Here is an 18,950-nt window from a genome sequence, read left to right as displayed (position 1 = left end):
TTTCCCCTATTGTCTGCGCATTGTGTGGGATTTCCCCTATTATCTGTGCATTGTGTGGGATTTCCTCTATTGTCTGTGCATTGTGTGGGATTTCCTCTATTGTCTGTGCATTGTGTGGGATTTCCCCTATTGTCTGTGCATTGTGTGGGATTTCCTCTATTGTCTGTACATTGTGTGGGATTTCCTCTATTGTCTGTGCATTGTGTGGGATTTCCCCTATTGTCTGCGCATTGTGTGGGATTTCCCCTATTGTCTGTGCATTGTGTGGGATTTCCCCTATTATCTGTGCATTGTGTGGGATTTCCTCTATTGTCTGTGCATTGTGTGGGATTTCCCCTATTGTCTGCGCATTGTGTGGGATTTCCCCTATTGTCTGTGCATTGTGTGGGATTTCCCCTATTGTCTGCGCATTGTGTGGGATTTCCCCTATTATCTGTGTATTGTGTGGGATTTCCCCTATTGTCTGCGCATTGTGTGGGATTTCCCCTATTGTCTGTACATTGTGTGGGATTTCCCCTATTATCTGTGCATTGTGTGGGATTTCCCCTATTGTCTGCACATTGTGTGGGATTTCCCCTATTATCTGTGCATTGTGTGGGATTTCCCCTATTGTCTGCACATTGTGTGGGATTTCCCCTATTGTCTGCACATTGTGTGGGATTTCCCCTATTATCTGTGCATTGTGTGGGATTTCCCCTATTGTCTGCGCATTGTGTGGGATTTCCCCTATTATCTGTGCATTGTGTGGGATTTCCCCTATTGTCTGTACATTGTGTGGGATTTCCCCTATTGTCTGTGCATTGTGTGGGATTTCCCCTATTGTCTGCGCATTGTGTGGGATTTCCCCTATTGTCTGTGCATTGTGTGGGATTTCCTCTATTGTCTGTGCATTGTGTGGGATTTCCTCTATTGTCTGTGCATTGTGTGGGATTTCCCCTATTGTCTGTGCATTGTGTGGGATTTTTTCTATTGTCTGTACATTGTGTGGGATTTCCTCTATTGTCTGTGCATTGTGTGGGATTTCCCCTATTGTCTGCGCATTGTGTGGGATTTCCCCTATTGTCTGTGCATTGTGTGGGATTTCCCCTATTATCTGTGCATTGTGTGGGATTTCCTCTATTGTCTGTGCATTGTGTGGGATTTCCCCTATTGTCTGCACATTGTGTGGGATTTCCCCTATTGTCTGCGCATTGTGTGGGATTTCCCCTATTGTCTGCGCATTGTGTGGGATTTCCCCTATTATCTGTGCATTGTGTGGGATTTCCCCTATTGTCTGCGCATTGTGTGGGATTTCCCCTATTGTCTGTGCATTGTGTGGGATTTCCCCTATTATCTGTGCATTGTGTGGGATTTCCCCTATTGTCTGCGCATTGTGTGGGATTTCCCCTATTATCTGTGCATTGTGTGGGATTTCCCCTATTGTCTGCGCATTGTGTGGGATTTCCCCTATTATCTGTGCATTGTGTGGGATTTCCCCTATTGTCTGCGCATTGTGTGGGATTTCCCCTATTGTCTGTGCATTGTGTGGGATTTCCCCTATTATCTGTGCATTGTGTGGGATTTCCCCTATTGTCTGTGCATTGTGTGGGATTTCCCCTATTGTCTGTGCATTGTGTGGGATTTCCCCTATTATCTGTGCATTGTGTGGGATTTCCCCTATTGTCTGCGCATTGTATGGGATTTCCCCTTTGTCTGTGCATTGTGTGGGATTTCCCCTATTATCTGTACATTGTGTGGGATTTCCCCTATTGTCTGTGCATTGTGTGGGATTTCCCCTATTGTCTGTACATTGTGTGGGATTTCCCCTATTGTCTGTACATTGTGTGGGATTTCCCCTATTGTCTGTGCATTGTGTGGGATTTCCCCTATTATCTGTACATTGTGTGGGATTTCCCCTATTGTCTGCGCATTGTGTGGGATTTCCCCTATTGTCTGTGCATTGTGTGGGATTTCCCCTAATTGTGCATCCGAGCAGTTTCAGGGGAGGCTCCGTGAATGGACGTGGGAAAAAATATTACTTTAGTTCTCATAGAATCTATATATCTTATTATATATAAAATTGAGTATGTGGGCGATGTCTGTTCGGCCACAGCTATGCCGTTTTACCGAAATGCTATGCCGAGATTGCATCGCCTCAGTGATGGAGATTTCCCATTCCTATATATATAATCCAAAAGCTTATAACATTTCATTGTCAAACAAATATTTATTCAACCACTCTTGGATTTGAACATAATTTGTAATTTCTTTATGCAGGCTAATATACAATAAAGTAATCATCTATGTAGATAGTCTGTTATCGCCAACCTCTCTCTGGTCAAAGCTAGTGACTCAGTGACTGGGGGGGGGGCATGGTGGCGCAGTGGTAGCGCTGTCGCCTCACAGCTAGAAGGTCCTGGGTTCGATTCCCACACGGGACGCTGTGAGCGCCGAAGGAGTGCGTGCCCGTCCGCATGTCCTCGAGTGCCCTCCGCTCGGGTGGGGTCGTCAAAAGGGCCTTTCTGTGTGGAGTTTGCATGTTCTCCCCGTGCCCCCTGGGGGTTTCCTTCATATAGGAACCCCCTTCACCAAAACATGCAATATCCTGGTCGCTGATGTGGTGCCTCCTCTGGTCGTTAGGGGCGCCTGTTCGGACGGAGGGGAACTGGTTGGAATAGCGTGATCCTCCCACGTGCTATGTCCTAGCGGTGAAGCCTCCCCTGTCAGGTGAAAAGAAGCGGCTGGCAACTGGCCATGTCTCGGAGGAAGCATGGAGACAGTTTCGGCTCTCCCCAGATCGGCAGAGGGTGGAGCAGCAACCAGGATAAATAAATTAAAATTAGCACTAATGGGGGATACAAAAATTGGATAAAAAAATCAGGGGGAGGAGGGGGGGGGGGGGGGAGCTAGCGACTCACTGGAAGCAGGCTGCGGGGATAAGCTCTGCCACAGGAAGTGGAAACGCAATCGGTTCCGATTGTGTTGACACTTCCTGTTAGTCTCTTAAGCCACACTGTCTCTTCTACATGAGGTGAACGTACAACACAGTAATGATTCAACCTGCGTACAACCAGCTGTATATATATATAGTATAGACACAGCCAGCTGTATATATATATAGTATAGACACAGCCAGCTGTATATATATATAGTATAGACACAGCCAGCTGTATATATATATAGTATAGACACAGCCAGCTGTATATATATATAGTATAGACACAGCCAGCTGTATATATATATAGTATAGACACAGCCAGCTGTATATATATATAGTATAGACACAGCCAGCTGTATATATATATAGTATAGACACAGCCAGCTGTATATATATATATAGTATAGACACAGCCAGCTGTATATATATATATAGTATAGACACAGCCAGCTGTATATATATATAGTATAGACACAGCCAGCTGTATATATATATAGTATAGACACAGCCAGCTGTATATATATATATAGTATAGACACAGCCAGCTGTATATATATATAGTATAGACACAGCCAGCTGTATATATATATAGTATAGACACAGCCAGCTGTATATATATATAGTATAGACACAGCCAGCTGTATATATATATATAGTATAGACACAGCCAGCTGTATATATATATAGTATAGACACAGCCAGCTGTGTATATATATAGTATAGACACAGCCAGCTGTATATATATATATAGTATAGACACAGCCAGCTGTGTATATATATAGTATAGACACAGCCAGCTGTATATATATATATAGTATAGACACAGCCAGCTGTATATATATATAGTATAGACACAGCCAGCTGTATATATATATAGTATAGACACAGCCCGCTGTATATATATATAGTATAGACACAGCCAGCTGTATATATATATATAGTATAGACACAGCCAGCTGTATATATATATAGTATAGACACAGCCAGCTGTATATATATATAGTATAGACACAGCCAGCTGTATATATATATAGTATAGACACAGCCAGCTGTATATATATATAGTATAGACACAGCCAGCTGTATATATATATAGTATAGACACAGCCAGCTGTATATATATATATAGTATAGACACAGCCAGCTGTATATATATATAGTATAGACACAGCCAGCTGTATATATATATAGTATAGACACAGCCAGCTGTATATATATATAGTATAGACACAGCCAGCTGTATATATATATAGTATAGACACAGCCAGCTGTATATATATATAGTATAGACACAGCCAGCTGTATATATATATATAGTATAGACACAGTCAGCTGTATATATATATAGTATAGACACAGCCAGCTGTATATATATATATAGTATAGACACAGCCAGCTGTATATATATATAGTATAGACACAGCCAGCTGTATATATATATAGTATAGACACAGCCAGCTGTATATATATATAGTATAGACACAGCCAGCTGTATATATATATAGTATAGACACAGCCAGCTGTATATATATATAGTATAGACACAGCCAGCTGTATATATATATAGTATAGACACAGCCAGCTGTATATATATATAGTATAGACACAGCCAGCTGTATATATATATATAGTATAGACACAGCCAGCTGTATATATATATATAGTATAGACACAGCCAGCTGTATATATATATATAGTATAGACACAGCCAGCTGTATATATATATAGTATAGACACAGCCAGCTGTATATATATATATATAGTATAGACACAGCCAGCTGTATATATATATAGTATAGACACAGCCAGCTGTATATATATATAGTATAGACACAGCCAGCTGTATATATATATAGTATAGACACAGCCAGCTGTATATATATATAGTATAGACACAGCCAGCTGTATATATATATAGTATAGACACAGCCAGCTGTATATATATATAGTATAGACACAGCCAGCTGTATATATATATATAGTATAGACACAGCCAGCTGTATATATATATAGTATAGACACAGCCAGCTGTATATATATATAGTATAGACACAGCCAGCTGTATATATATATAGTATAGACACAGCCAGCTGTATATATATATAGTATAGACACAGCCAGCTGTATATATATATAGTATAGACACAGCCAGCTGGGAGGTCATTCCACGGAAAAATCTTCCGGCGTACAGGAAGTGATGCGTTTTACGTTTCCGGCAGCTGACGCGGTTTGTTTGGAATGTAACGAAGACGCACCGAGGAAGTTGGCGTGAGCACTGGACACACACTGTGCAGCGCAGAAACACATCAGCTATGACCATTTATCACCAAAGACACCACCGAAATCAACAAAACAAGAATCTCGTGGATTATCCCTTTATTCATAAATCTTTGTTGTGTTTTGCAGTGGTCTTTCCACGCGTTCCTCTCTCCGCCCATGAGACTTTTTCAAACCAGCGAGGTGTTGGATAGCCCAGTCAGAGGCGGAGTCAGGTGTTGGATAGTCCAGTGAGAGGCAGAGTCAGGTGTTGGATAGTCCAGTGAGAGGCAGAGTCAGGTGTTGGATAGTCCAGTCAGAGGCAGAGTCAGGTGTTGGATAGTCCAGTGAGAGGCAGAGTCAGGTGTTGGATAGCCCAGTCAGAGGCAGAGTCAGGTGTTGGATAGTCCAGTCAGAGGCAGAGTCAGGTGTTGGATAGTCCAGTCAGAGGCAGAGTCAGGTGTTGGATAGTCCAGTCAGAGGCAGAGTCAGGTGTTGGATAGTCCAGTGAGAGGCAGCGTCAGGTGTTGGATAGTCCAGTCAGAGGCAGAGTCAGGTGTTGGATAGTCCAGTCAGAGGCGGAGTCAGGTGTTGGATAGCCCAGTCAGAGGCGGAGTCAGGGCTGTTCTCTCCTGCACTGTCTAGGATCAGAGAAACCTCTCAAATTACAAAAAAATCATGAAGCTGTTCTTCCCCACGGGGAATTGATTTATGTGCTCATACAAAGGTCATTAGAGTTTGAGAAATGAATTAGAAGGTTTTTTTTTGCTTTTTTTTTACCCCCTCAAATAAGCCCATATCTGTGTACGCAATGCACAGATATTATGTGCTTCATGATTAACACATTGAGTGCCAGCGACGCCATATGGCGTCAAGAGAAATTTACCGTAGGCTGCCAGCGACGCCAAATGGCGTCAATAACTCCAAATTCATATTTTGACGGGGGAATGTCGATCTAAGCCTCTTACATCGCCTCTTACAATATGGGAGCTATTGAATGTGTCTAACCTATTTTACAGAACCCTTAGGTGGCGACAGTGCCCTCCCGATTAGACAAAGGCCAGGAGAAAAGATAGAAGAAGTCATGAGGAAACGGAAATCGCCATTGATATGCTTGAAGCATAACGTCGTTAGCTGTGCCTGTGAACAGCAGCCATCCGCTGCCACAATTGAGCCCCATCCGTGTCCGCTGCGACAGTCCATCCACATGATCCAGTTGCCGACATGGTGACACCAGCGTCTTTATGAAAAGTTACACCACTCTCAGCTGGGAGCCGAGGACACGCTGTAAAAAAGCGGGGGGTGCAGGCAGCGGACTTTTCAGTGCAGAGCAAACAGAGCAAACCGCAGCAGAGCAGAGACACTCGACTCCTCCCACCACGGAGGAGGAGGAGGAGGAGGGGGGTGGGGCACGCAGGGCACTAACAGCATACAACCATCGACAGTACACACACACGCAGGCAGCAGCAGGCTCGATGTTTGTTCAACTCAAAGCAGAATTAATTCTGTCGCCTTTCTAACATAAAGATGTGATTATCTCAGAAACTAATTTCAGCATGCTCTTTTCGGTCGAAAACACTCTTTTTCAGAGGGGTGCATTTCCAAAATGGAACGGTTTATAAACACAGTTTTTTTTTAAATGAAACAGAAGGGTTCAAAGTTTCATTGAGGCTATTGGTTGTCCATATAAGAGGAACACAAAAAATGATATGGCTATATTAAAATGCATTGCGGCCTATGTGGCACAGTACAGCACCTTTTGCCCAAGGGCCGTGGCACTCAAAGTGTTAAGCACATTTTTCCAGCAGCACTTTGCCGAGTCATCTAATTTCATTACAATAGCATTTAGGTGAGGTAGACCTGGATCGTATCTTTCCCCTTTGAGAGAGAGAGCAGGGATTAAAGTTCTCACTCGCTAGACTGATTTCAGTCAATTGTAGTCAGATATGAAATGTGAAAAGTATGTTTATGTTGGAACCTATAGCGTACTGATTCAGCCTGGAACACAATACAGTGTTTCCCATACATAAAGGAATTTGTGGCGGGCCGCCACAAAAGGATTTGCTAAATTGTCAAATACCGCCATCTGCTCGCTACCCAGGCACTTACGTATGTACTTAACCTAACTAACTTAACCTAACTAACTATCCGGTGTGCACATCCGGTGTGACACCCCAAAAACCTACAATCCGCTACAGAAAAATGTATATTGTTTGTTTATTAACTGGCCCCTCGCCTTCTATCATTTCACGAAAGTGGCAAAGCAAGTTGAGTATCCCTGACCTATAGGGAGAAATTTAGTTTGTCATTGTAAACCCACAGCACAGTAATGATGACATGTTCTTCATAGATCTAGCCTTTTAATTTTGCTCTTAAGCCTTCTCAAAGTACACCAAATTCATGCATTTTACTTTAAAATGTTTAAAAAAATCTTACGGGGGGGCATGCCCCCGCACCCCCCTAGGGGGTCTGCGGTCCCCCACGACAAATACTCAAAATCCTGTGGGAAACACTGCAATACATGCATCATTACTGGGGTGTTTTAGAAATTTAGAGTGAAATGAGTGTGTGATATGTGCCTTTTTTACATGGAAACCTATAGGAAACAGTGGACACTTTTAAAAGCCCGAAATAGAATAGGTCTGGAAAATGTTTCAGTCAGAAGATTTCTTTTTTTTTGCTTTAATCCCAGAGAGAGAGAGAGAGAGAGAGAGAGAGAGAGAGAGAGAGAGAGAGAGAGAGAGAGAGAATTCGCCAGTTCTCATTCAGACGAAAAATTCTTCGTCTGAATGATTTTCTGACAGCATTGAATTGAATGCATTTGTCAAGAAAGCATGATATAAAGATTCCAACATGTACTTTTGGTTGTGAGACAGTTGTTTTGCCAAATCAGACCTCGACTATTTAGTCCTGTTTGTGCAGAGGGGGACACAGTGTTGCGACGTTTGACCCAGGCTGTCGCTGCTGCCCATTCACTTTGTATTGGATCGTGTAGCCAGGTATCTCAGCATGCTTTGCAAGGCATCGAGTGGCGGACGGCAGCGACGAGAGGAGGGGCCATTTATGACATCACTGATTACATCATCAGTGGGGCTCTTATGACATCACTGATGATGTCATAATGCTTTTATGACATCAGTGATGACATCTCAACCTCTTATGCCATCACTGATGATGTCACAATGCCTCTGACATCACTGATGATGTCACAATCCTATGTATGCCATCACTGATGACATCATCACTGAACTATAGCCTTTCATCAGTGACATTATCACTGAACTATAGCCTTGTGTGTGAGTGAATTTATGACATCACTGATGATGTCACAATGCCTCTGACATCACTGATGATGTCACAATGCCTCTGACATCACTGATGATGTCACAATCTATGACATCACTGATGACATCATCACTGTGACCTTTGTGTGTGTGTGTGTGTGTGTGTGCGTGTGTGTCTGTCTTGTGTGTGTGTGCGTGTGTGTGTGTGTGTGTGTGTGTGTGTGAGTGAGTGTGTCTGTCTCTTGTGTGTGTGAGTGTGAGTGAGTGAGTGAATTTACTGATGATGTCATCAGTGGGACAGACAAACAGACAGAGCCCTAGCTCCCTCGCAGCCTCGCCTGTCCTGCAGCTCGCTGAGCTGCCCTGCAGCTCACTGTTTGGCCAATGAGACCAGCATCACTGATGATGTCAGATTAATGACATCACTGAAGATGTCATCAGTGGGATTTATGACATGTTGAGGATATATATATATCAGTGGGCAACAGAATATGGGCATTTCTGAAGCCCGTCCTGGAATTCCATTAATTTGAAAGTCCGTAGGGGGGCGCACGTCAGGTCCGGAAGTGACGACACATACATTGGCTCCAATTTAAAAATGAGCCGACTTCTCTCTCGTTCTGTGTCTTAACACATTCACTGCCAACAACGTGTAAACACGTTTTCAGAATCCAGCTGTTGCCTGCCAACAACGTGTTTACACGTTTTTGGCATCGATTTTTTTTTTTTGACGGTGGGTTGTGCATCTAACCCTTTTACATCTCTTATATAATTATTGGAGCCACCGAACGTTTACAACCCATTCCACCGACCCACTAAGTGGCAACAGTGCTCTCCTGGCTAGAGGAAGGAAAGCATTTTTTTAACTTGTCACGCCATTCTCACCCCAGCAATTCTCATGAAAAATGGATGGGGGAAAACGCTTTCCTTTTCGCGCTGATTGCTGGCGATGCGGGATTGCAAATTTACATAATAGATTCAGCCGATCTACTATGATCGGGTGATAGATTACAGGTGGAGGAACACACTTTGAAACACGCAGCATAAATATGACCAGAATCGCAAAAGCTTCTCTCAACCAAAACTCCAAACGAGCGAGTCCATCCCGACTTCCTCAAACAGCGGCCGTGCAGACAGGCCAGACAGGCACAGGAGAGCAGCAAAGCACTGACTGGTGACAAGCTTGTCCGCCCACGGAGGGAGGAGTTGAAGCAACTCGAGAGGGAGGGAGAGAGAGAGAGAGAGAGAGAGAGAGAGAGAGGGAGGGAGAGCGAGAGGGAGGGAGAGAGAGAGAGAGAGCGAGAGGGGGAGGGAGAGAGAGAGAGAGAGAGCCAAAAATGAATGGTTAAAGTGACTGTTCCATCCAATTTCACAAAAAGCCGTTTATCTCTGAATATTCTTTCTGACGCTAAAACCATGCTGTATTCAACTGCTAATGCTTACATAACTACTAACTCTACAAACTAACTCTTTTAGACAGAGAAAGTACACATTCTATTAGTACTTTTGAGATATTGTATGTTCACAAACTCCAAGCTGAAACGAATCCTCGGCTCTTGTAAAATGAGCCATAATCCTCAAAAAACGGCTTGGCAGAAGCTACCTACAGCAAAAAAAAACGGCTGGCAGTCAATGTGTTAAATAAACATTTTCCGAATGAGCTTATGGTCTGAATAAACAATTTCAAGTCTTTTTCATGCTCTCCTGGGCTCCGTTTTCTAAATTATGGTCCCATTTTGAGTAAAAGAGCCGATAAAAATTGTAACTTTGGGGGCGGGATTTTCCTTGATTGACACCAGCCACAGGAAACCAGATGATCCCAACCAGTTGCCAAGGCAGGCTAGCTAGCTAGCTAGCAACGTAGCCAGAGATTAAAAGTAAAATACCAGAAACAGCGTTACCTTTATGATATTTTAATGATGTTAGTAGACACACGTAACAGTATAGATCCCCGTTATGAGGTCTGTTGATCAAAAGAACACCTAAACGCTATATCGTTATGTAATGTGACTTGTGACATGATCACCACATTTCAATAAATATAACGTTTTTGCACATTTGAATGCTGCTGGTCGTTTGTTTAATGCTGTATATATTGGACATTTAAAGCTGATACACAATTGTGTTGAGGTAATTCCGCAAAGCTCAGTTAAGAATATAACGTGTAACACTTGAAACAATCAAATGTAACTTTTTCACAGCAATACATACAGTCCAGCCCACCATGGTATGGGAAAGGAACCATTGTTTGAATTATATCGAAATATTTTTAGCATGGTGTAGCATGTAATGCAGTCTGTTAAGATACTGTAAACATGCTAGATACTCTGTGACACAGAAAGGCAGACGAGCTAGCAGCAGGGATCTTGTCACCCTGATTTCAGATAAACGTGTCTAGCTAGACAATATTACTGTACCATAATACCACAAGCTAAAGGCAGCATCATAGACTGTACATATACACCAATGGAAGGATGGGTAGCATTAGCTAACGTCATCCAGGCTATACAGTAACGTTAGGCTATTATAAAGTTATGAAACGCTGATTCAGATGTTACAATAATATGACATAATATGAGCCAGTTAGCCTAGCTAGAGAGAGTCATTTCAGACCACCAGATATCACCATATTTCATTTCAATAAATATAAAGCATTCGTTGATTGAAGCAGACTCAGACTGCTGGTCGGTTAAGTTTCTCCGTCGTCATGTCCTCTGGTCCAATCTTCGGTTCGTAGTTTGTGTTCACTCGACATCAACAATGTTATACATGATAATATACAACAAGGCTATCTTTATTGACAATGTTTATTAAAGCATTAAAGCATTTAAGCATTAAAACAAGCAAATATAACAATATTCTCCGGTCACTGGCAGATACTAGCTACAACTTGTTCAAAGCAAATCTCTCATGTCAGCATTTGGCTTGTGTGTTATTGCAATTTCCTATGTTGAAACAATTGATCAGCAGTAACATGTAGTTTAGCGTTAATCTCAGGAGAACAGAATATTATAGCTTTGAACTTCACAAATCATGATCCTCTGTTGTGTGTCCCATCTGGTACTGGACGGCGGCTACCCCTGGAAGAAACGAATTAGACACTGTTAATCACTGTATAACGTTAACGTTTGCTTACCCAACACTACGTGCGATTGGTAAATACTGTAAATGCAGAGGTGGATAAACTATCCAGAGGAGTTTAACCCCCTTGTTCCCCCTCATTGATTGATAGTTGATCTAACCTCTAACGTTAGCTAGATATATAACGCTATAGCTGGTAGATCATATGAGTATGCTTTGAGTCTGCCTCATCTCAAAGAGGTAACCTAGGTAAACAGAACTGCGTTTGTTTTCTGTCTACGTCCGAATCTGTGCAGCATGCAATACTGTTTAACGTTGTATAACGTTAGTCTAACCTTAGTCCTTCTGTAATGACAAATGGACATGTAGCTAGGGTTAATGTCATGCTATGCAATTAGTGTTACGTTAGAAAATAAGATTACCTCGATTTTGTGGAAGATAGGAAGATGCAAGCGGCAGGCTGGTGACGCCGCGTGAGGTCTGGAGGAAATAATACTCTGGTTTTTCTTCGGGCTACTGTATTCACTGTGAGAGCAATGGAGCAAGGCTAGCAATAGCAACTAACGTTAGCAACATTTGTTAGCCAAGCTAACGACTAGCAGGGAAAACAACTTGAACAAGATGGATGCCGTGGCTAGGAGGAAACCCTCCCCCGAGTCCCGTCCACGCTCACGCCCCTTCCTGTTTTCCCGGCTCCAGGCTTGAACAGATTTCCCACAATGCACCAGGAAGATCCATTCATCCAATCAAACGAAATCAAACAATATCGGGAAGTGAGCTTCATTTTGCCGTGTCAAAAACATATAGCTAAGGTGGTCCAGATATTATGTACTGTCAATGATATACTGTATATATATAATATATATTCCAGTTCTGATTAAAATGTGGTACTGCTGTACACAGTACCATTTCAGTTCAGAACACTTCAACAGGATATGGCAGTTGTTGGAGTAAAGTCATGGAAACAGGGAACTCCGGTGGCTCAATTGGTAGCGTGTACAGTACATAAACAAAGTGGGCAGGGCTCTGAAAACAGAAAGGGGGGCGGGGGCGGGGGGGCAACATGGGCTACATCTTTGACATTGACAATTGACAGCATTGACAATTACTGATGGAATCATCCTCCCCATATCCCCATATCATCTATCATAGACAGTTGCTTTAAACGTGCCAAGACGAGTCTCCAGGTCCTTTAGCTTCAAGTCTTTCTGCAGGCTAAGATGCACTTTATTGATCCTCAAGGGGGAAATTATTTGGGGAAATGTGATTCCATCATGAAAACCTTCTTCCCAGACTCTTGTCGGAGCTTTTGGGGACAGTCAGCTAAAAGTGGAGCTGTGGTTTGTGACTCCAGCCTGATGTGCTGCTGATGTCTGGGCAGGTGTGGGACGCAGCAGAGAGCGGCCGGTGCCTGAGGGTTGACTCCCGTCATTCGGGAGCGGTTCGAGACGCCTGTTGGACCCCCTGCGGACGACGCCTCCTCACCGGCTCCTTTGACAACACGGCTATGATCACAGACGTGCACACAGGTGAGCAGCAGCGCCCTCTATCTGTAGGTCTGATCACAGATGTGCAGACAGGTGAGCAGCAGCGCCTCCTCTCTGTAGGTCTGATCATGAACAAGATGTGGGCTAACATGCCACTGGCTTTCCTAATCAAAGCCAAGGATTGTCCCCAGGATGTTTCCCAGGAGCTGTTAGAAGGTACAGGTAGATGTGAAGTAGGGCTGGGCGATCAAACGATCTCGATAATTTTCACGAAAAAAACGGCCACGATAACGATGATAAATTTATGAGCTGTAATTTCGATAAAATATTTTCAGTGTTGCGTTCAAAACCCCTCAGAAACATGACCGCAGCTTAGCACAGCAATGCTTATTGTGAATAACGTGTTGTTTTTGGGGGGTATTTGAAGGCAACACTGAGTGGAACCAATGGCATCAATGGAAAATAAACCATGTGATGCACGTGTTTGCGGAAGAATCCCTTCTCTGCTCAGAGCCTCACAGTCAAAACAAGAGTAACATAAACAGATGGAATTAAAATATGTCAGGCCGTGGATTTGTACACGGGAGATAAAGCTGCAGCAGACAGTAGTTCTGGTTATGGGTAGCGGTAGCTGGCTGTCATGAATGGTATCAAATTAGCATCTACATCGCGTTAGCTAGCGCTAACGTTAGCTTACGCGCTAACGTTAATATCTTCATACTTGACAATCTTGCTAACGTTATGCTATCTGTTAGACCATCTATAGCAGCTATCCCAATAACATTACACATCTATGGTTTAAACAGTCTTTGCTTCCTTTATCAAACCAACAGCAGCTAACTATAGCTGCATAATCAACACCTAGACTTGGACCAAGACGTTCATTGCATTAAAACAACACAATGCAATACACACAACAGAATAAGCACACCAAAGACCAGTGGTATAAGGGAAAACAAGTAACAAGCATAGAACAATTATAATAAGCTGAAAATGCAAATGGATCAAGTTACATTAAAAAGCCATAAGTGAATAGTATGGACAAACAGATGACTAAATAAAGGGTTATCATTTAATGACAACAATAGCCAATGAGCTGCATTGAGCCTCTCTCATGAGAATACTTTGAATTGAATTCAACTTAATTGTAACCGTTCAGAGATTAATAGAGTCGTATCGAATACATTCTATATCGCTCTGCATTGAATTTTAATTGTGCCCCTAAAATTCAGTGGTGTCATTCTGCTGCTGCTGTTGTTTTGGTGAAAGTAATGCAAAAGTAGTGTAATAAGTAACTAGGTACTCTACACAGACAGTGATATTGTAAAGTAATGTATTACTTTCAAATGAAAGTAACTAGTAATATGTAGTATATTACATTTTGAAAGTAACTTGCCCAACACTGATGGATTGTCCCAGGATGTTTCCCAGGAGCTGTTAGACGGTACAGGTAAGATGTGAAGGCATACTTGTGGTAGGGCTGCACGATAAATCGATCTTGAATCGTAATTGAATTAATTAGTTAGGACGATGTAAAAAAAAATGCAAATTGTTCAATCGATTTTCACTTCAACTAGGGTAATTACGGTACGGCGGCTCTCTCTCATGTAGGCGTGTGCTGCTTCCTCGTCCCTTCTCCCCGCTGTAAAGTCTCTCTGAAGGCTGTGGCTAGTGGCTACTAAAGACAGCAGCAATGAACTTATTTCAACACCTCCAAAAAAGCACACAGAGTGCGAGCAGCGTGTTGCACTGCGGGCTGCACAAGATAATGAGAGCCACGACACACACACACACGCACACACACACAGGAACACAGACGTTATCACTGGACGGTGAAATGTTGCCTTTAGGACACGTCACAACAAAACAACACGTGAGGTTACGGAGTAGCTTAAAGCTTCTGCTTCTGGCTGTAAAGTTACACCTCAGCCTGACTCACCCTGTCTCTCCTCCTACTGCTGCTATTATCGCAGTTCGCCGCATACCAGTGTCAAGTGACTGCAGGTTAGCAAGCAACAGCCAGGAAGTTAGGCATAGCAGCGCCAAGCTAAAACAGGAAGTTGGGTTGTTCTGCCTTCAGAGTAAAAGCATAAATTGTCACTTATGAGATTTTTTTTTTTTAGCTCTGCAGGGCAACAAATGTTAGAGAAGTCAAATTTTGAGATAAAAACAAATCTGAGATTTTATTTTTAGGCAAAATCGTACAGCCCTAACTTTTAGACGGTAGATGTGGTATACCTTGACAATACATGTTCCTTGAATTTATATATATATATATTTTTACTACGTTCCCGCTAGGGATGTCGACGGTTAACCGTTAACCGGTTAACCGCCGACAACGTCATTGGTCGGTTAAGCATGTCGGTCAAACGGTTAATTTGCATATTAAATTGGCATACAACGTGTTGCCAATATGGTGTTTTTTTTCCTCCTCCGCTGTAAGCAATGTTAACAAGTAGTTACTGTAGCAGCAGGATATAGGAATTAAAAGCTCCTGCCAGAACAACATTAATTTAGAGAAAGGCTTTTCCAAATGTTTGAGAGAAAAGCCGTGTGCATTGTCAGCAGCACTGACTTCTCTGTCCGCTCCATACATGCGCCACAGCCCCGCCCCCCTCTGCTTTGACCAGACAGGAGAAGTGCGATACATTTCTCCCCTGACGCGTCGCCCTGCCTGCCCTGTGCTAGACTCAGCCCTGTGCAGACTACAGCCAGCCAGTCACTCTGCTGCTTCTGTGTTCCAGCCGCTGTCATGAAACGGCTTTTCAGTTTGGTCAGGACAGGAGCGCATGGCCTGAAACCCGACACTTGCTCATCTCACAGCGTTCAGCGTGCACTGCACTTCATTCGGTTTCACTCTCTCTCCCTCCCTCTCTGCATGTTCATCATGCACACGCATGCATACGCTCGCACTCAATGATCAAACAGTAGTTTTTTACCGTGTTACAAAAATGCAGACATGCGTCTAATTGACGATTGAAAAGTAACAATTAACGTTAGTCTTTACTGTCCAACACAGAGCAGTTCGGAGGAATTGTTTCACAACGAGAGACGGATTGTTTGTAGACTGCATTCATTGACACTTTCAAAGCCGGTGTGAAAGCAGCTACTGACAGCTGCATGTGGAGCCCTGCAAGATAGAGAGAGCATAGCCCTCGTTGCGTGCGTGAAGACAGAGGGAGAAGGAGTGAGACCAAAAGCAGGTATTATATATTGCTAAAAGTAGAAGATACTGTAGTGATGCACGCGTTGTCAGTGCGCCTTGCAGCCCCTGGGCTGTCGTCCACTCAAAGTACTTCACGGGGCGGCTGCGTGTCAATTGACGTGTCCTTAATATGCAAAGCGTGCAGCTCTAAGCAGTATAGCCTATCGGAGGAATGTTTTTGTTTAGATGGCTGGAGGATTCAACTTGTCTTTTCGTTTTGTTAATGTGTTTTCTTCTGCTTGTAGATGTAAAAATAAACACTTTCTAATGAAAAAAAATCAAGCATTTGTTGTGGTAAGGGTTTAATGGGGCACAGACAGTCAAAATGTGCATTTTAATCTTCTCGGTTAACCGACAATTGTCGGCTAATGAGGGTCGGTTGTCGGTCAAAGAAAATTATGCTTTTCGACATCCCTAGTTCCCGCCCCCCCCCCCGTCCCCTCCCCTTCATTTTCTCCTAATTGTACTTGGCCAATAGAGAGCCGCAGGAATGAGTCCGGAAAACATCGATGCTAACACTCCTTTGAGTTTTGAAGCTTTTACGTGCCGTTAAAAGGGCAGCTAGCTAGCAAACGGCTAAATGAGACTACACTGAGTCGACGGGGATGTTATACGTCAATAACGTCATCACTTCAAAGGACGAACACGGAAATTCTCTTTCCCTCACCTGGTTCAGCCCGGGGTAATTACTGCACAGCAGCGCACACATCAACAACAGTCCAGGTTGAGTGGTGACGTGACGGGGAAGCCTATGCGACACTGTGCGTAGTTCTGGATTAGCTTAGCACAAGCTTTTTACTTCTAGGGCTCGCATTTATGCTTCAAAACTCATGAAAGTGGTCCTCATGTCATGTGTGAAGATTATCCTGCTGAACACTGGTTCGCGTTTGATTAAGCTTGCGTTGCCCAGAGGCAGAAACAGTGAAGAACCATGAAGTCCGGGACTTCCGCGTTCCGACTACAAAAATACGTCATCCCTGCGGCTCTCTATTCTCTACTAGGGTATCCTGGTCGTTGCTGCACCACCTCTGCCAGTCCGGGGAGGGTTGTAGACTAGCACATGCCTCCTCCGACACATGTGCAGTGTTGCCAGTCGCTTGTTTTCACCTGACAGCGAGGTGATGGAGGATCATGCTATTCCCCGCAGTTACCCCCCCCCCCTCCCCCTTCCCCTGCGAACAGGTGCTCCGACCCACCAGAGGAGGCACTAGTGCATCAACCAGGACACATACTCTTAGTCCGGCTTCCCATGCACCCACAGACACGGTCAATTGTGCCTGTGCGGACCAAGCCGGAGGCTTGAACCTGCGACCCTCGTGTTGGTAGGCAGGGAATCTAACATTACATTACTATTTGAAATTAAATGTAAAGTGTTTTTCATAAAAACAAATTCTCCAAGCACATCACTGTTGTTATGGTGGGGGGGGGGGCTGCTCCTGCAATATCGGTGTTTCTCTTTTTCTTACTTGAATTTGAATTTGTGATTAGCCAGTTTCATCAGCCTCAGGCCCCTAAAACCTGTTCAAACCCACTGCATTTTTATCCTCCATCCCCGTCACATTCTCTCTCTCTCTCTCTCTCTTCCTCCCTCCCTCCCTCCCTCCCTCCCTCCCTCTATAATAAAATGAACATTCTTTTATACAGGTGTTTTTTTTCCGCCCAGCAACAGCGTAATCTAATTTAAGGCCACTGACTCATCGCATTCGCTGGCTCTTTTGTGTGATCAAGTAAGATACTTTCAAGGTGACATTTGACTAGAAATCGATCATTTGGTTTGCTTTCCACTCAAGTGTGTGCCTTGGACAAGCACGGCAGGAAGGATGAAAACGACTCAAACACGGCAGTTCCTAAGCGCAAGGCCGCTCCATCTGGAATTTGAGTTGATTAAACAACTAATTTAGTTGATCCAAAATAATTCATGAGTTCCAAGAGGAAACTCGATTCGTGAATTTCGAGAAGAAACTCAATATTCTGTCGGAAGTGAACGGATGGCAGAGGCACTAAGAATAATCTAAAGTTCCCTGTTTAGTTTCCTAACTCTCCACTTGCAGAACATCCCCTCGGCGATCGTTTTATCACTAGGGCTGGGTTAAAAAAAAACGATTCTCCGATTTTAAATCGATTTTTATTTTAATCCTTCGATATCGACTCATATGTCCAGAGATCGATTTTTATTATTATTATTATTATTATTATTATTATTATTATTATTATTATTATTATTATTATTATTATTATTATTATTATTTTATATTTTATTTTTATAAACATAGGCTATAATATTATAGGCTGTGTGTGGTAGTTGAAACATAGTTTCAAGTTGACGTTTATTTATGTTTGTAGTTGAAACAAAAACATAAATACTGTAGGCTACATAAATGGAAATGTTTGATCATTAATATCTACTTTTAGAAATTATATAGGCTGAAATCAAATCACTGTGCATAATTGTGGAAGTGTCTTTATTGACAGATGAAAAGGCTGTTATTTACCCTTTGTCACCACCTGGTGAGTAAATATATGTATAACTAAAACCATTAAAATTGACAACCGGTCCGCAACTTTTTTCCCCCATGTATCTACCGGTCCTTGGCGCAAAAAAGGTTGGCAACCCCTGTGTTACATAACTGGACAGTCATGTAATTCAGGTTACAGCTCAAAAACATGTTTTAGTATCACTAACCAAATCGATATTGAAATTAATCGAATCGAATTGGAAT

The 18,950-nt window shown here is 42.9% G+C and overlaps 1 protein-coding gene across 1 annotated transcript in view; it reads left to right on the top strand.

The window, feature by feature from the left end:
* wdr25 (WD repeat domain 25) overlaps window positions 1-18,950 on the top strand; it is a gene marked incomplete at both ends in the record, with an annotated part of 62,429 nt that overhangs the window by 6,013 nt on the left and 37,466 nt on the right. Inside the window, one exon of the mRNA XM_083634306.1 lies at window positions 12,920-13,067. Within this exon, the coding sequence (XP_083490432.1) occupies window positions 12,920-13,067 (148 nt within the window). The remainder of the gene's footprint in view (window positions 1-12,919; window positions 13,068-18,950) is intronic.

The sequence above is a fragment of the Poromitra crassiceps genome, assembly GCF_964638095.1.
Source record: "Poromitra crassiceps genome assembly, chromosome: 3".
In the NCBI taxonomy this organism is placed as follows: Eukaryota; Metazoa; Chordata; class Actinopteri; order Beryciformes; family Melamphaidae; genus Poromitra; species Poromitra crassiceps.
The sequence above is the reverse complement of the archived record's forward strand: the minus strand, read 5'-3'. Positions and strand labels throughout refer to the sequence as shown.